The 14,747-nt window shown below is 42.3% G+C and overlaps 2 protein-coding genes across 9 annotated transcripts in view; one reads left to right on the plus strand and one right to left on the minus strand.

Annotated features, from left to right (window-relative positions):
* Positions 1 to 832: 832 nt before the first annotated feature.
* Positions 833 to 2,743, minus strand: cxcl8a (chemokine (C-X-C motif) ligand 8a). Of its 2 annotated transcripts, none has more exons than XM_027025968.2 (4): positions 2,599 to 2,743; positions 2,115 to 2,247; positions 1,855 to 1,941; positions 833 to 1,107 (listed from the first exon to the last, which is right to left on the minus strand). In XM_027025968.2, the coding sequence occupies exons 1-4, from the start codon at positions 2,654 to 2,656 to the stop codon at positions 1,095 to 1,097; spliced, it is 291 nt and encodes a 96-aa protein (XP_026881769.2). In that variant the 5' UTR covers positions 2,657 to 2,743; the 3' UTR covers positions 833 to 1,094. The 2 variants fall into 2 exon arrangements, with proteins under 2 accessions (XP_026881769.2, XP_026881768.2); XM_027025967.2 differs by having other exon boundaries at positions 2,115 to 2,259.
* A 10,161-nt stretch (positions 2,744 to 12,904) lies between these two features.
* camk2d2 (calcium/calmodulin-dependent protein kinase (CaM kinase) II delta 2) overlaps positions 12,905 to 14,747 on the plus strand; it is a 47,064-nt gene continuing 45,221 nt past the window's right edge. For 3 of the 7 annotated variants that reach the window (XM_035529691.1, XM_035529692.1, XM_035529693.1), the window contains exon 1: positions 12,908 to 13,315. In XM_035529691.1, the coding sequence (XP_035385584.1) occupies positions 13,254 to 13,315 (62 nt within the window). In that variant the 5' untranslated portion in view covers positions 12,908 to 13,253. Of the gene's footprint in view, positions 13,316 to 14,747 lie in introns of all 7 variants that reach the window. The other 4 variants (XM_035529687.1, XM_035529689.1, XM_035529688.1 and 1 more) reach the window with 3 other exon arrangements.

Genomic DNA, 14,747 nt, shown 5'->3' on the forward strand with positions numbered 1-14,747 from the left:
CATTGTTGGAACTACAACAATGGGCCATGTCTAAGTCAAGTCCGAAAGGATTGTCCTGAGCCACCCTGCAAAGTTGGAGGGTCTGTGACTGTGTTTAATGGAGTCTGGTCGTTCTAGTAACGATGCTTAGGTAATATCAGGCCCTAACTCATGGGTCAAAAGGGTGAAATCTCTCATTTGACCACACCTACTTGTCCATCATGTTCTCCTAAACCACAAAGTTTGCAAAGTTTGGATCGGTAATCTGATCTATCTTTCTTGTGGCTCATGTTTGAACAATGTGATGATTTCTAACCCTAGAAAAATTGTGAATGGTTTTTAGGCAATAGAATAGAATCTTAAACTTAGATACAATGAATTTTTGCATGGCATCTCTCCTGTAGAGGTCACTAAGGCAGTAGAGGGTTAGGGAATAGGCTACAAAATGACAACATTAATAATGATTAATAATGATTAATGAATAATAATGATTAATGATTAGTAATGACTAATAATTATTAATGATTAATAATGACTAATAATGATTAAGATTGACTAGTAGTGATTAATGATGATTAATTATGATTAATTATTAATAATATTGACTCTTTTTTCACTAGGTCAGCTGAATTCTTTTGTTTATCTGCATAACTGTTTTAAATTCCGAGGTACCGTTTTCATGGAACAATTCTAGCGCTAGAGGGCAGTAGATTATAGAACTGCTCAGAAATCATAGTCATCGCCAAGAGAAACCTGCAACTCTTTGATGTGTTAAGGGAACAAAAAAGAGTTGCGTTGTGTTGATGAGGGTTAAATTTAATTTTCCATTTTCAACACATGGTTGTTTTTATTTTAAAAAAGGCACTTTATTTTTGTACAAATTAGAAAAAAAAAATACAGTCAATAAAAAATACAATTGTTATAAATATCACGTCGACATATAAATAGATAAATACTGAGATAAATAATAAAGTTGCAGTCAGAAATTCTGTCTGTAAAGATCTGTCCATAAAGTCCATAACGTATGGCCCAGCCAGAAAAGATGTTTTGATAGATAGAGTTGACTGGTCTCCCAGCAGAAGCAGAGGTCCAGGAGAGAATACAGTGTGCGATGTTCAGGGCGCTTTACTGCAGAACACACACAACACAAATATTTACAATCAAAAGAAACAGAACGTAAAAAATGTGTTATCAAATACCGGGATCACTGATTTTATCTAGCAATAAGATGTGAAATAATGCAACTTAAATAACAAATATATTAAACAATATTGTCACCGGAAACACCCCCCCCCCAAATCACGTGGTACGGCTGGCCACGTGCAGGGCAGGCTTGTTTATGTAACCACGCCCTCCATGATGGCGCACACCTGCACAAGGTTCGGTGTCCTGTCCATTTAAACCACGGTTTGTGTGTGCCTCCTTATTGGTAATTGTTGCTGTAGCGTGCTTATGTAGTGGTTAGTTTCAGTGTATGTTAGCTTTCGTCGATGTTTATTCATTCCGTATTAACATTCACGCTGTGTAAAGTCGTTTATGCGTGTTCACGTTCACCGTTTATGTTACATGTGAGTGCCACCGTTAAACGTCATTAAATGTTTCCCAAAACCGAGGAAGTGTGTGCGTCTTTCTCCGCGCCCTGCGGCACTCGGGCCAGCCGTTACAATTATGAAATAAAACATTTAAAGGTTTTGGAAGAAATTATAAAAGAATCTGTGTATGAAACTATTGACTTAAATAACTGATTAAATACTTTATTCTACTGAATTGTCATTCCAATCTATCTCTCTCTCTATCTCTCTCTCTCTCTCTCTCTCTCTCTCTCTCTCTCTCTCTCTCTCTCTGCTTTTGTACACGTGTGTGTCTGGGTCTTACTTAGCCATAATCTTCTCAACGATCTTCTGCACCCATGGAGCTGTGATGTCCAGGCAGATCTCTTGTCCGGTGCTCTTTAATGTGGCTCTGTGGCACGACATATGAGGAAACGTTTTTGACACAGAGAACTTACTGCAGTTCATACCAAACATTTCTCAAATCAAATGTATCAAAAATAGAGACCTAACCCAGCCCTAGCCCAGAGGCAGCTGGGTACCTAACTACCCCTACCCTGTAAGCTTTCACAGATGGGTACTCACATTATCTCAGTATCTTTGCAGTGAGGGTTGGGAGGAAAGAGCTCGATGCTCTCGATCAGTTTGCCGATGCGGCGACGTTCTGTCCCACTGCAGCGACAGCGTGGTTCCACACCCAGGCCACGCAGACTCATCCCTGCAATATGCACAGGACCATATTTTTTTAAAACTTCGGTTCAAGTCTAACCTCGCTCCTGGAGATCCACCACCCTGTAGAGTTTAAGTGTACAAAAGCACTGGGCACTCTAAAGCTAAACTCTGCAGGATTGAGGTTAGCCTAATATTATAGTCTAATCCTACAACAGAAACATCTTCTCACAGTGTCAGATGAGGCAAGATAGGTGCCTTTCAGCGTTAGGGTTAACCCCTACAGGTCTGCCTATGTAGGCTTAGCTATCATGCATTACTGATTTCTTAGTGCTAATAACCCAATCACTTTAATCTCATGATGGTAAATGGCAAAGTGCATGTTTAACGCTAAACTTACCTTCACTAACGGTGAAGAAGGCCAGAAGCACAACCACACAGAAGATTCTGCACTTCATCTTGAAGTCTGAATGAGAGCTGTCTGTTTCAGTAATAAAGATGCTAACGAGTATAAGATTGTAGCAGGAGGTTCTGTGTATGCTGCTGTGGAGGGGTTGTGCTGAGGAGAGGTGGCAGAGCTTATTTTAAAGCTGGAAACTGGGTGTGACTTGTACAGGATTTCACAATCCTGCAGTCAGGGAAAGTCTGATGATGTCACCTGATTGTCCCTTTGGCGGAAATATGGAATTTTTAAATACTAAAAATGCTGATCTCAACTTGTGAAACCTTGGTGAAATGCTTAAGGCCAAAAATGTAGCAAATTAGGCCACCTGTCCTGTTTCTGGCTTTTGTTTTAACAGTTCAGCAAAAGTTAAGTTTGCTTTGACTTTTTCATAATCAGACAATTGTATCTGAAATTAGAGGAGTGACAGCACCCCATAGAATCACTATAACCCTCGCTACAGTACAGAAATAAATCTGTGGCCAAGACCAGCTACTGTAACATATATAACATGTAGGGCAACCCTGACCAGTGCACGAGACTGAGTAAAGTGGGTAAAGTGGCTTTGTCATTTCCTCATAGAATACATCCTAGCCAGTGTAGTAGATAATACTGTAGAAATACAGGGATCAAAGCTGATGCCTAGAAGTGCAGAATACATATCAGACAACAATTAGTGTAAAAAGCAATAAGTACTAGAGTTTGTTAGTCAACATCAGTGTAATAAACAATACCCTACAATAAGTACTAGTTTAGTTAGTCAACATCAGTGTAATAAACAATACCCTACAATAAGTACTAGTTTAGTCAACATCAGTGTAGTAAACAATACCCTACAATAAGCACTAGTTTAGTTAGTCAGCATCAGTGTAATAAACAATACCCTACAATAAGTACTAGTTTAGTCAACATCAGTGTAGTAAACAATACCCTACAATAAGTACTAGTTTAGTCAACATCAGTGTAGTAAACAATACCCTACAATAAGTACTAGTTTAGTCAACATCAGTGTAATAAACAATACCCTACAATAAGCACTAGTTTAGTCAACATCAGTGTAGTAAACAATACCCTACAATAAGCACTAGTTCAGTTAGTCAGCATCAGTGTAATAAACAATACCCTACAATAATTACTAGTTTAGTCAACATCAGTGTAGTAAACAATACCCTACAATAAGCACTAGTTTAGTTAGTCAGCATCAGTGTAATAAACAATACCCTACAATAAGTACTAGTTTAGTCAACATCAGTGTAGTAAACACCCTACAATAAGCACTAGTTTAGTTAGTCAGCATCAGTGTAATAAACAATACCCTACAATAAGTACTAGTTTAGTCAACATCAGTGTAATAAACAATACCCTACAATAAGTACTAGTTTAGTTAGTCAACATCAGTGTAGTAAACAATACCCTACAATAAGCACTAGTTTAGTTAGTCAGCATCAGTTTAATAAACAATACCCTACAATAATTACTAGTTTAGTCAACATCAGTGTAATAAACAATACCCTACAATAAGTACTAGTTTAGTTAGTCAGCATCAGTGTAGTAAACAATACCCTACAATAAGCACTAGTTTAGTTAGTCAGCATCAGTGTAATAAACAATACCCTACAATAATTACTAGTTTAGATAGTCAATATAGGAGCAGGGTAAGTGGTCATTTAAATATTCTTCACTCTGCATATGAAGACTGCAAGGGACTCTGCTCTCTGGACAACAAGCGAACAGCTAGCAGTACACCAATCTGAGAATGTATTTTTGGTACATAGGATGCAATATTTGTTAAATATTTGCTATCAGGAGTTGAGGAGTCTGATGACATGGGGGAAGACACTGTTACACAATCTGGCTGTGAGGGCCTGACGGCTTCAGTATCTCTCCCTGATGGTAGAGAAAGAAGAGTGTGTGGGATCAGCCACAATGCTGGGAGCTTTGCAAAGACAGTGTGTGCCATGATGGAGGGGAGAGAGACCCCAGTGATCTCCTCGGCTGTCCTCACAGGCTGTGATGCTCAGGCTGCTCTCTACTGCCCCCTGTAGAACATAATCTTTACTGGGCTTTCCTGGCTATGGAGCTGGAAAAGATGCTACAGTAAATCATGTGTTCATCATGTACAGTAAATCGTGCTGAAGAATTATGATGTTGAATGCTGACCGTACATCTATAAACAGCATTCTGACAGATGTGTCCTTTCTGTCCAGATGAAGAGTGGTGTGGGGTTTGGAGCATCTGTTGAATGGTTGTGGCAATATGTGAAATGTAGGGGGGGGGGTCAGTGAAAGGGGCAGGTGTGTCGTGATGTGTCTCACAATGAATCCCTGTGTCGTGATGTGCCTCATGACATGTCTCTGTGTCATGATGTGTTTCATGACGAGTCTCTGTGTCTCATGATGAGTCTCTTGAAACACGAGTGTGTTGGGACAGTAATTGTTGTGCCAGGACACTGAATTCAGTAGTGCAGCCTTGAAGCATGTAGGAAGTTTTTGATCAGCACCTGATCTTTAGGAAGAGGGTGGAGGAGAGTTAATAATAATAACAATTAATAGAAAGCAGTCTGGTTAGCTGAGAGGGCAGTGAACAGTGTGTGAGGGGAAATACACACACACACACACACACACACACACACACACGAGGGTAAATACTGATAGACACACACACACACAGATAGACACACACATGCATGTGAGGAAGTATCGACAGACACACACAGACACACAAACACGTCTGACTTAAATGATGCAATATTTAAATTAGACATATATGATAGCACATTATGAGTTAATGCATGTATTGATTTATAAATAATGCACCATGAATGAGGAACATTATTGATCTAAATTATAGTGTGTATTTATTAGCATTAGGGTTTTTATTAAGGAAGTAAAACTCATTTTACTGTGCTGAGCTGTACATGAGTAGAGATATAATTCATCATGTGACGATAATGACTGTGTGAGCCTGGAGAGATATTACATATCAGGAAGTAAGACACTTTTTTTTCTTATCAGACAGTAAAACTGACGGAAATGAGTTTATTACTTTCTTTCTCTTTCTCTCTCTCTCTCTCTCTCTCTCTCTCTCTCTCTCTCTCTCTCTCCCTCTTTCTCTCCCTCTCTCCCCCTGTCTCCCTCTTCCCCCCCTTTCTCTTTCTAACACACACACACACACACACACACACACACACACACACACACACACCTACTGATAAATATGTAACTCAAGCAAAGAGGAAAAGGCAATGTTTTAATGCTCCAGGGTTCACGTGCTCTGGGGTCCATGTGTTCTGGACAAATGTGTGTTCAAGCAAATGCGCGTGTCTTATTTTTAAGTGCATTGTGTTTGTGTATCATAGCGTGTTACACACTCCGGAACCAGAACGTTTTATCTACTCACACGACTTTTCCTCAGACAGGAAATGGGACAGTGACTGTTGCAATCCTCTGATCGCAGTGTACGAGTGAGAGTGAGTAACAACATGTACATGAGATAACATGAGAGAGTACAACCGTTGTAAGTCTTGTGTTAGTGTGATTTAGAGTGTGCGTGTTCCTGTTTGCCAATTAGCGCCCTAATGCACGAAGCACACAGTCCTGGTCCCCTCTCACCTCCCCCCCTCTCCTCTCCTCTCCTCTCCTCTCTTTTCCTCTCCCTCATCCGTAAATCTCCAGTGTTCCTGGTCATAGTTAGCACAAAGCTCCTGGGTCTGTATAAACCCATATCAGCGTGTCTCATGTTATGAAGGGGATCAGTAAGGTCAGAAGAATGCATTCCACACACACACACCATCAGCTCCAGCTTATACGGACCTAAGAGTGGACAAGCGGATTTTCCCTAATGAATCAGCTTGAAGACAAAACAATCAGGTCTGATCAGCAATGCTATGATGCACATAAGTGTGTGGGGTCACTTCCTATGACCAAATATCAGGTCTTAAACTCATGGCAAATCAGAGCTGGTGTGTGCTGGTCTGGTACTCTGTGTGTGTGATTGCTGAAGTTGAAAAACTGCGCACAGCAGCTAAACCACAAAATCCGTTATTGCAAAACAGCGTTAGGCAAGATTATCAGTCGGCTGACAGCCTGGAACAGATTGCAGCAAAAACTAAAATCCTTAGTCCTTTTAATTTAACATACGCATGCACAAACCTGCAAATATGTGTCTACTCGCATGCACACACACACACACACACACACACACACACACACACACACACACACACACACACACACACACACACAGAAAGAACACATAGTAGTGCTGCTGCTGTGGGATACACAGGCCTGTCAGCACAAGTCTGAATGAGTCTGAGAGTCCCAGGAGACTCAAGAGCTATGAACCGGTGGTGTTTTGCACAGGTGGAGCTATGAACAGGTGGAGCTATGAACAGGTGGAGCTATGAAAAGGTGGAGTTTTGTATTAGGTTTCACTACTGCTTAGCCATCTTTCTCATTACTCTAAACAAAATACAAAATAAAACTTCAACACAGCAAATCTCTTGAAAAGGAAATACACATTTAAAACTCTATTACAGATTTCTCAGCAATTATTCACATTTCAGGAAAAGAAATACTTTATATAAAAATACATTTTGCAAATCCTCATATACTGTTGGCAAAATAAAACTCTAACATTAAAATATATATGTGAATTATCTATAAGTGAATCTTTAATAATCTCTAATTAGTCACAATGTCAGAAACTTTTATAACCTGGATTCTTACGCATCTCATGTATTTCACCACAGTGAGAACTCAGTTGACACGATATATATTCTGTAACTTTGGAGAGTTAAACAGGATGCGGGGATGAGGCACGTTGAACAAAAACATATGTTTCAATTTAAATTTAACATTCACGACTTACACACATACACACTACTTGGGTCAAACACCGACAACTTCAACAATACGACATGAGACTTATATACACGCATGACAATTACACACAACAAGGATCAGATGAATGACACGAGAGGACGTGGCAATACAGACAGACACACACACACACACACACACACACACACACACACACACACAGAGACTTTTGAGGGGGAGGGGCCATACTGTGACAGAGCCCCGCCTCAAGGGCATGACTCCCGGCGCACCATCCTATCGGGTTGCGGCCCCGAGACCAACACCAAAAGGCGAGGCCGGAGGACCGGACAACCTGCCATGGGCCAGTGCAAGCAGGACAGCGGGGGAAGGACAGGGACCAGGATGGTGACAGACACAGGAACGGACACGCTAACGGACACGGGCTCAGACACAAAGGGGAACAAAGTGACCGGTACATTTAGTGTAACTGAGACAGGCATGGTGATGGGGACAGTCACATGAACAACACCACACACATTCAATAATCCAGGGATGGAAGAAGGAACTCCAGCCAGTCCCCCAGTCATTGACTGGGTCGGAGACCAACCAGCCTGGGGGGGATTGTCCCTCACTGGCTTGGATAGCGGCGGCTGTCCTGGTTTTGGCGCATGCACGTCGGGAAGTGCACCAGCTGTGTTGCCCGTTCCAGTGCAGGCACTGGTGCCGCTGCCTTATTGCCTCCACGAGATTTAGGCATAGGCGTATGTGCTCTGGGGCTCTTCGCCTTAGGCGGAGGAGTATCCTTCTCTGACAACATTGCCTTTCTGCTAGCCACCCGGGGCAGCTTGCTTGCTCTGTGGTGGCATGCCCTGGGTGGAGCCTTAGGCGGAGCCTTGGGTGCTGGAGGCTCATCGTTCTCAGAGCTTTTGGCATTGCTGTGGGAGGGAAGATCCCTATGAGGGTCCTTTTCCACGTCCATTGGGGTGTCCTCCTCACGATAGTACCCCATGTCTGACCGCAGACTGACGTTGCTACACTCCCCTGTCTCTCCATAATCAGTGTAGTGATTGTCCAGGCAGGGGTCATAGGACCCAGCAGAACCCATCTCCGAGTGCCGGTGCTCATGGTCTGGCTGGTCTCCATAGGACTCCGCAAAGTCCGACCCCGGGCCATGTACAGGGCCCCCCCAAAATAGTTCAGTGGGTTCCTCCCTCCTTGTGGCTCCTTGAAGCGAGACCAGGATGAGGTAAGGTCTCTCCGCTGGATAGCAGGAGTCCATGGAGTCCAACTCCCAGGTGGTTCCGTACGACTCCCCTGCTTCCACACCTGGACCTTCCCTGGAGTCAGGACAGTTCCCAAGAACACGGGAGGCTTCGCTGCACAGGCTGTGGGAGCAGACTTCCCTTCTTTCCCTTCCTTTTTCCTTTCCCAGGAATCCGTTGTAGGTGTTTCTGTAACTTCGGAGAGTTAAACAAGATGTGGGGACGGGCACATTGAACAGAAATATACATTTTAATTTAAATTGAACATGCATGACTCAACACACATACACACTACTTGGATCAACGACACAACACAAGACTTATATACACGCATGACAATTACACTCAACAAGGATCAGGTGAAAGACACGAGAGGGTGTGGCAACACACACACACACACACACACACACACACACACACACACACACACACACACACGATTGAGGGGGAGGGGCCGTACCGTGACATATTCTGTTATCTTTTCTTGTTAGTTTTTGGAATAGCATGATGCAGTGAGTTTACCGTAGAGGAAAAGGAGAAAACCTCATTCAGAGACGCAAACATATTCAATTGAAAATGTCACGAGTCATGGTTGGAATACAAGAGGCCAGTCAAAGTGTGCAGCTCATTTTATGATGTTTAGAGTATCCTATATAATCTGGTGGTTTATAGTAACCTACATAATCTGGTGGTTATAGTATCCTACATAATCTGGTGGTTATAGTAACCTATATAATCTGGTGGTTTATAGTAACCTACATAATCTGGTGGTTTATAGTAACCTACATAATCTGGTGGTTATAGTAACCTACATAATCTGGTGGTTTATAGTAACCTACATAATCTGGTGGTTATAGTAACCTACATAATCTGGTGGTTTATAGTAACCTACATAATCTGGTGGTTATAGTAACCTACATAATCTGGTGGTTATAGTAACCTATATAATCTGGTGGTTTATAGTAACATATATAATATGGTGTTTATAGTAACCTATATTATCTGGTGGTTATAGTAGCCTCTGTAATCTGGTGCTTTATAGAGTACCCTCTGTAAACTGGTGCTGTTTAAATTCTCTTGATCAATAGCACATGGCACACAGGTATTTAAATACTCCTGATCAATAGCACATGGCACACGTGTTTAAATACTCCTGATTAATAACACAAGGCACACAGGTGTTTAAATACTTCTGATTAATAGCACATGACACACAGGTGTTTAAATACTCTTTAGCTAGAACTTCTAGGCTGGTTTGATTTAACACAGTGTTGTTCAGGTCGATTGCCACCAAGATAGTATGATTTTAAAACGGATTTATGAAGAATTGGGGCTGTGAAATGTGTCTGAATTTAGCACTGCAGATAGGCAAGGCACACTACTCTTATGCAGTAGTGGAATTTTCTTAGCATTTTGTGAAATTTCTGAGAGATAAATATCCAAAAGCAGCACATTCAAAAAGAGTACATGAATTCACCGAAAGGTAATATGCTTTTAATATGGGTTTAAGAAGAAACGGTACAATGAAATCTATCAATCCAACTTATTCTGCTGATAGTCAACGCACACTACTATTATCTGGTAGAGGAAATATCTTGGCATTATGGGACATTTTTGTTAAATAGACACCCAAAATCAGACTAAATGAATGAGTACACGCTGTACACACGTGGTAGTGGAACCGTTTTTGCATTATGTTAAAATTCAGAAAAACATGTATGCTTTCTCTGAATTACTTTGGCATGTAAACATCATTACAAATACAAGGACTTCAGTATAGATTTATTAAAAACTGGTGCAGTAGAAACATTTCAAATTTGATCTGGTGATAGACAAGCTCCACCAGTCAATTGGCAGTGGAGTTTTTCAGCCCTGGAGTTCCCCTGCCTTGCACATTTGTAACATTTCACTAGTGATAACCCCTGTTTCAGATGGCAGTCAAGAGCTATAATAAACCTCTGAGAAACATTTTGCACAATGCGTATTGAGCTGTCTAAATATTACCAGTTGTGTTTAATGTAATGATGCAAGTAAACTGTATCTTGTTCTTTTAAATGTATTAAAAGTACGTGTCTTCATCAAAGCTCTTTTAAAAAAATACCCAAGTCTCCGTTTCTCTTTGCTTAGGGAACGTTAGATTGTGGTGAGCTGCGAAATACCGTAACATCGCGCATATAGGCGCATTGAATTTAAAGCGCGAATGACGACCTTGAATCGCTAAAGCACGGATATCTTGACCGCGGTAATAGAACAATACTTGCGAATACGAACATGGAGAGCATGACAGACAAGATAAGGATGACCAGCGAAGAGTTAAAGAGAGGAGAAGCATTTAATAAGGAAAAATAATGACAGATAAACAAGGAACAGCTGGAATAGATTAGAGATGGAGACAGTGAACCGTAGACAGACGAGAACAGGAAAACACGGAGTCGTTACAGTATGCGAGCGTGACACATTGGCTAGTATCTCCGCTGACAAAACATGTGCCCACAAATACAGTTTTCTGGTTAATACAGCACCAAAATCAAATATGTAGTGTTTGTGTGTGGATATTATGTTCACATAAATGAAATGTTACATTCTTTAAAGAAATGCTGCCTGCATGAATCTCACAAAATGCCAGCTCACGTATGGTTGCGGAATGTAATACTGTCTGCTCACATTCTCGACTACGGTCGGTTTCTCTCAAGTGTGAAGCGCCGTTTATCTTGAATCGTAATTTAATCTTTAATCCCTGGACTTTATCGACAGAAGGGTTATTCATCCACTGAGGAACAAGCGGTGGAAATTCCCACAAAATTCCAGAGGAATTCTGCGAGTTTGGACACACTTGAAATAGCTAACACGTGGGACTTTGTAAACGTCATAATTTATTTAAGGAGACAAACATAGTTAGTTTAAGAAGAGTTTAGTTTCAGTTTTAAACGTAGGTTTACCCGTATTTATGCTTTTGGATTGAGCAATCTTTGTTGATGTAGTACACACTTGTGAGTCAGGACATTCGGTAGTGGGTGATGTGTGTCTTATTCTCGGCATTCATATATATATATATATATATATATATATATATATATATATATATATATATATATATATATATATATATAAATTATGCATGAAATTCAGTACGCGCAACTCACAGTAGACAATATTTCTATACTTGTTTTAAATTGCTATGAACTTTAAAAAAGATGGATGAGCAATTTAAAACAACTATACAAATATTATCTGCTGTGATGCAGAATTCATGCATAATTTGATTCCGTTTCTGAGTCTGACGTTATTTACACATTAACGCCATCTGCAGGTAAAAGTGCAAACATGCTTATTAAGGAACAACGGGCAGACCGCTTTCTCTAGCTAATTCAGATCCGGGTAACTAGGGTTATATTTTCGAATAACGGAGTACCAAGGCAAGATATCTGCGTAGTACGTTTCACACACAATAGCATTTCAAAGTGCTTAACACTGAAATGGGTTTCGCGAGCCATTTCTACCACAGTATAAACTCTGCTAAATTAATACTCCGCTATGTTAACACCACGAAATTAACTCTCCACTAAATTAATACTCCGCTACGTTAACACCACGGGATTAACACTCCATTAAATGAATACTCCATATGTTAACACGAGATTAACTCTCCACTAAATGAATACTCCGCTAAATTAACACCACGAAATTAACACTCCACTAAATTAATATTCCGCTGTTAACACCATGAGATTAACACTCCATTAAATTAATACTCCATGTGTTAACACCACGAGATTAACTCTCCACTAAATTAATACTCCACTTTGTTAACACCACGACATTAACTCTCTAATTGGTAAATGTTCCGCTAGGCAACACGTAACTGCATTAACACTCCACCAGATTTGCACTCCACTAAATGACTAGATGAACACTCCTCAGATCTCACTCAGCAGTCCATCACAGCTGTTTCCATCCTCCTGTGTCAAACTGAAAAATGTTTTGTGATTATGATATCACTGTTCCGCGTGTTTTTAGCTATTCACAGAAAAAAAAAGATACATCTGCACTCACAAATATAGCAAAATATGTCAAACAAAATTCTGAGGTAATATTATAAACTGGTGATTATTATCCTGGTCATTTAAAACAGAGAACATCATACGTTATGATTGGGGTGTTGTTATGCAGAGGGCGGGACAGCTGCGGGGAGCGAAAGGCACGGTGCGGTAAGCGCAGCGATACCATCCGCGCAGTACGTCCGACAGCGACGGCAGCGTCAACGCGCATACTGACGAGCTGATGAAACGCTCGGACGCGGACACGCTTTCTGCTCGCGGTTTTATCCGACCACAGACCTAGATATCTCATCAGCTGACGCTGCAGGCCGCGTCCGGAGTACGAGTCCCCTTAACCGAACCAGAATCGAGCTTCCACTCTACAGTTCTCCCACCGCCCTATCGGAGCACAGGACGAAGAGGAGACAGAAGCCGCAGCAGGCACTGTCACTGCGCCTCTCCGCATCCTCTCCGCACTGCCCGCTCCCAGCACAATGGCGCTGACCATCTGCACGCGATTCACAGATGAATATCAGCTTTTCGAGGAGCTCGGAAAGTAAGAACATTTTTGTCGCGCGACTGCAGCTTGCGCGTATGATTGTTTTCTCGTTTGCACGATTTGATTCATAGCGCGTGGGGGTTGGGTGCATGCGTAATACGCTTTTTTTTTTTTTTTTACATTTTTTTTTTTTCGTTTTCGAGCACAGACCGCGCCAGCTTACTGAGATGACAGGAATGCGCAATGTGAACGAGGCCACTTCGCTGTTCTGTAATGCGGTGGGCTCTGCGAGTGTGTTCAGATCTCAGTGATCCGAGATCCGAGCCAGACAGAGAGCCGATTATCGGTCTTCAGGTGACTGGGGGCGGTTCCGTGTACAGAATGTCTCGGGAGGGAGTTGATCCTGGCGGACAGAAACACTCAGGCAATGCGACAGTAGCAGCGCGTGGACATTCCTCTACTGTCATCCGCAGCTAATTATCGCGTTGGCTTTCCTTGTGTGTGTGTGTGGGGGGGGGGGGGGGGGCTTGGGGTAAGGTCGGGCAGGCGAGGATGACAGTACCACTCTTCCCACCCTGGATCACGTGACCTGTTTGAGTCGGAGTCATGGCCTGTTGGGGGATTTGAGCCCCACGCTGCCTGGGCTTTTAAAAAAATATCCAGCATTGACCTCAGAGCCCCACTGAACCCCATCTCTGTTGGACTCTGCTGAACACCGTCTGTCTGACTCCACTGAACACATCTCTGTCTGACTCTGGTGAACGGCGTGTCTCAGACTGAGTCTGGTGAACGGTGTGTTTCAGTCTGACACTGGTGAACGGCGTGACTCAGACTGACTCTGATGAACAGTGTGTTTCAGTCTGACACTGGTAAACGGCGTATTTCAGTCTGACTTGCGAACGGCGTGTTTCAGTCTGACTGGTGAACAGCGTGACTCAGACTGACTCTGGTGAACGGCGTGTTTCAGTCTGACTTTTGTGAATGCCATGTCTCAGACTGACTCTGGTGAATGGCGTGTTTCAGTCTGACTCTGGTGAACGGTGTGTCTCAGTCTGACCCTGGTGAACGGTGTGTTTCAGTCTGACACTGGTGAACGGCATGTTTCAGTCTGACTTGCGAACGGCGTGACTCAGATTGACTCTGGTGAACGGTGTGTTTCAGTCTGATTGGTGAACAGCGTGACTCAGACTGACTCTGGTGAACAGTGTGTTTCAGTCTGACTTGTAAATGACGTATCTCAGACTGACTGGTGAACGGTGTGTTTCAGTCTGACTCTGGTGAACGGCGTGTCTCATTCTGACTCTGGTGAACGGCGTGTTTAGTCAGACTGGTGAACGGCGTGACTCAGACTGACTCTGGTGAACGGTGTGTTTAAGTCTGACTTTGGTGAATGGCGTGTTTCAGTCTGACTGGTGAACGGCGTGTTTCAGTCTGACTCTTGTGAACGGCGTGTCTCAGTCTGACTCTGGTGAACGGCGTGTCTCATTCT

The sequence above is a fragment of the Electrophorus electricus genome, chromosome 9 (genome assembly GCF_013358815.1).
Source record: "Electrophorus electricus isolate fEleEle1 chromosome 9, fEleEle1.pri, whole genome shotgun sequence".
Classification (NCBI taxonomy): Eukaryota; Metazoa; Chordata; class Actinopteri; order Gymnotiformes; family Gymnotidae; genus Electrophorus; species Electrophorus electricus.

Bases quoted from the DNA above. Each gene is read 5' to 3' on its own strand.
- cxcl8a (XM_027025967.2), bottom strand. From the start codon at position 2,656: ATGAAGTGCAGAATCTTCTGTGTGGTTGTGCTTCTGGCCTTCTTCACC. The intron at 2,260-2,598 runs GTAAGTTTAGCG...AATATGGTCCTG, and splicing joins CTTCTTCACCGTTAGTGAAG to TGCATATTGCAGGGATGAGT. The intron at 1,942-2,114 runs GTGAGTACCCAT...GTCGTGCCACAG, and splicing joins TGCAAAGATACTGAGATAAT to AGCCACATTAAAGAGCACCG.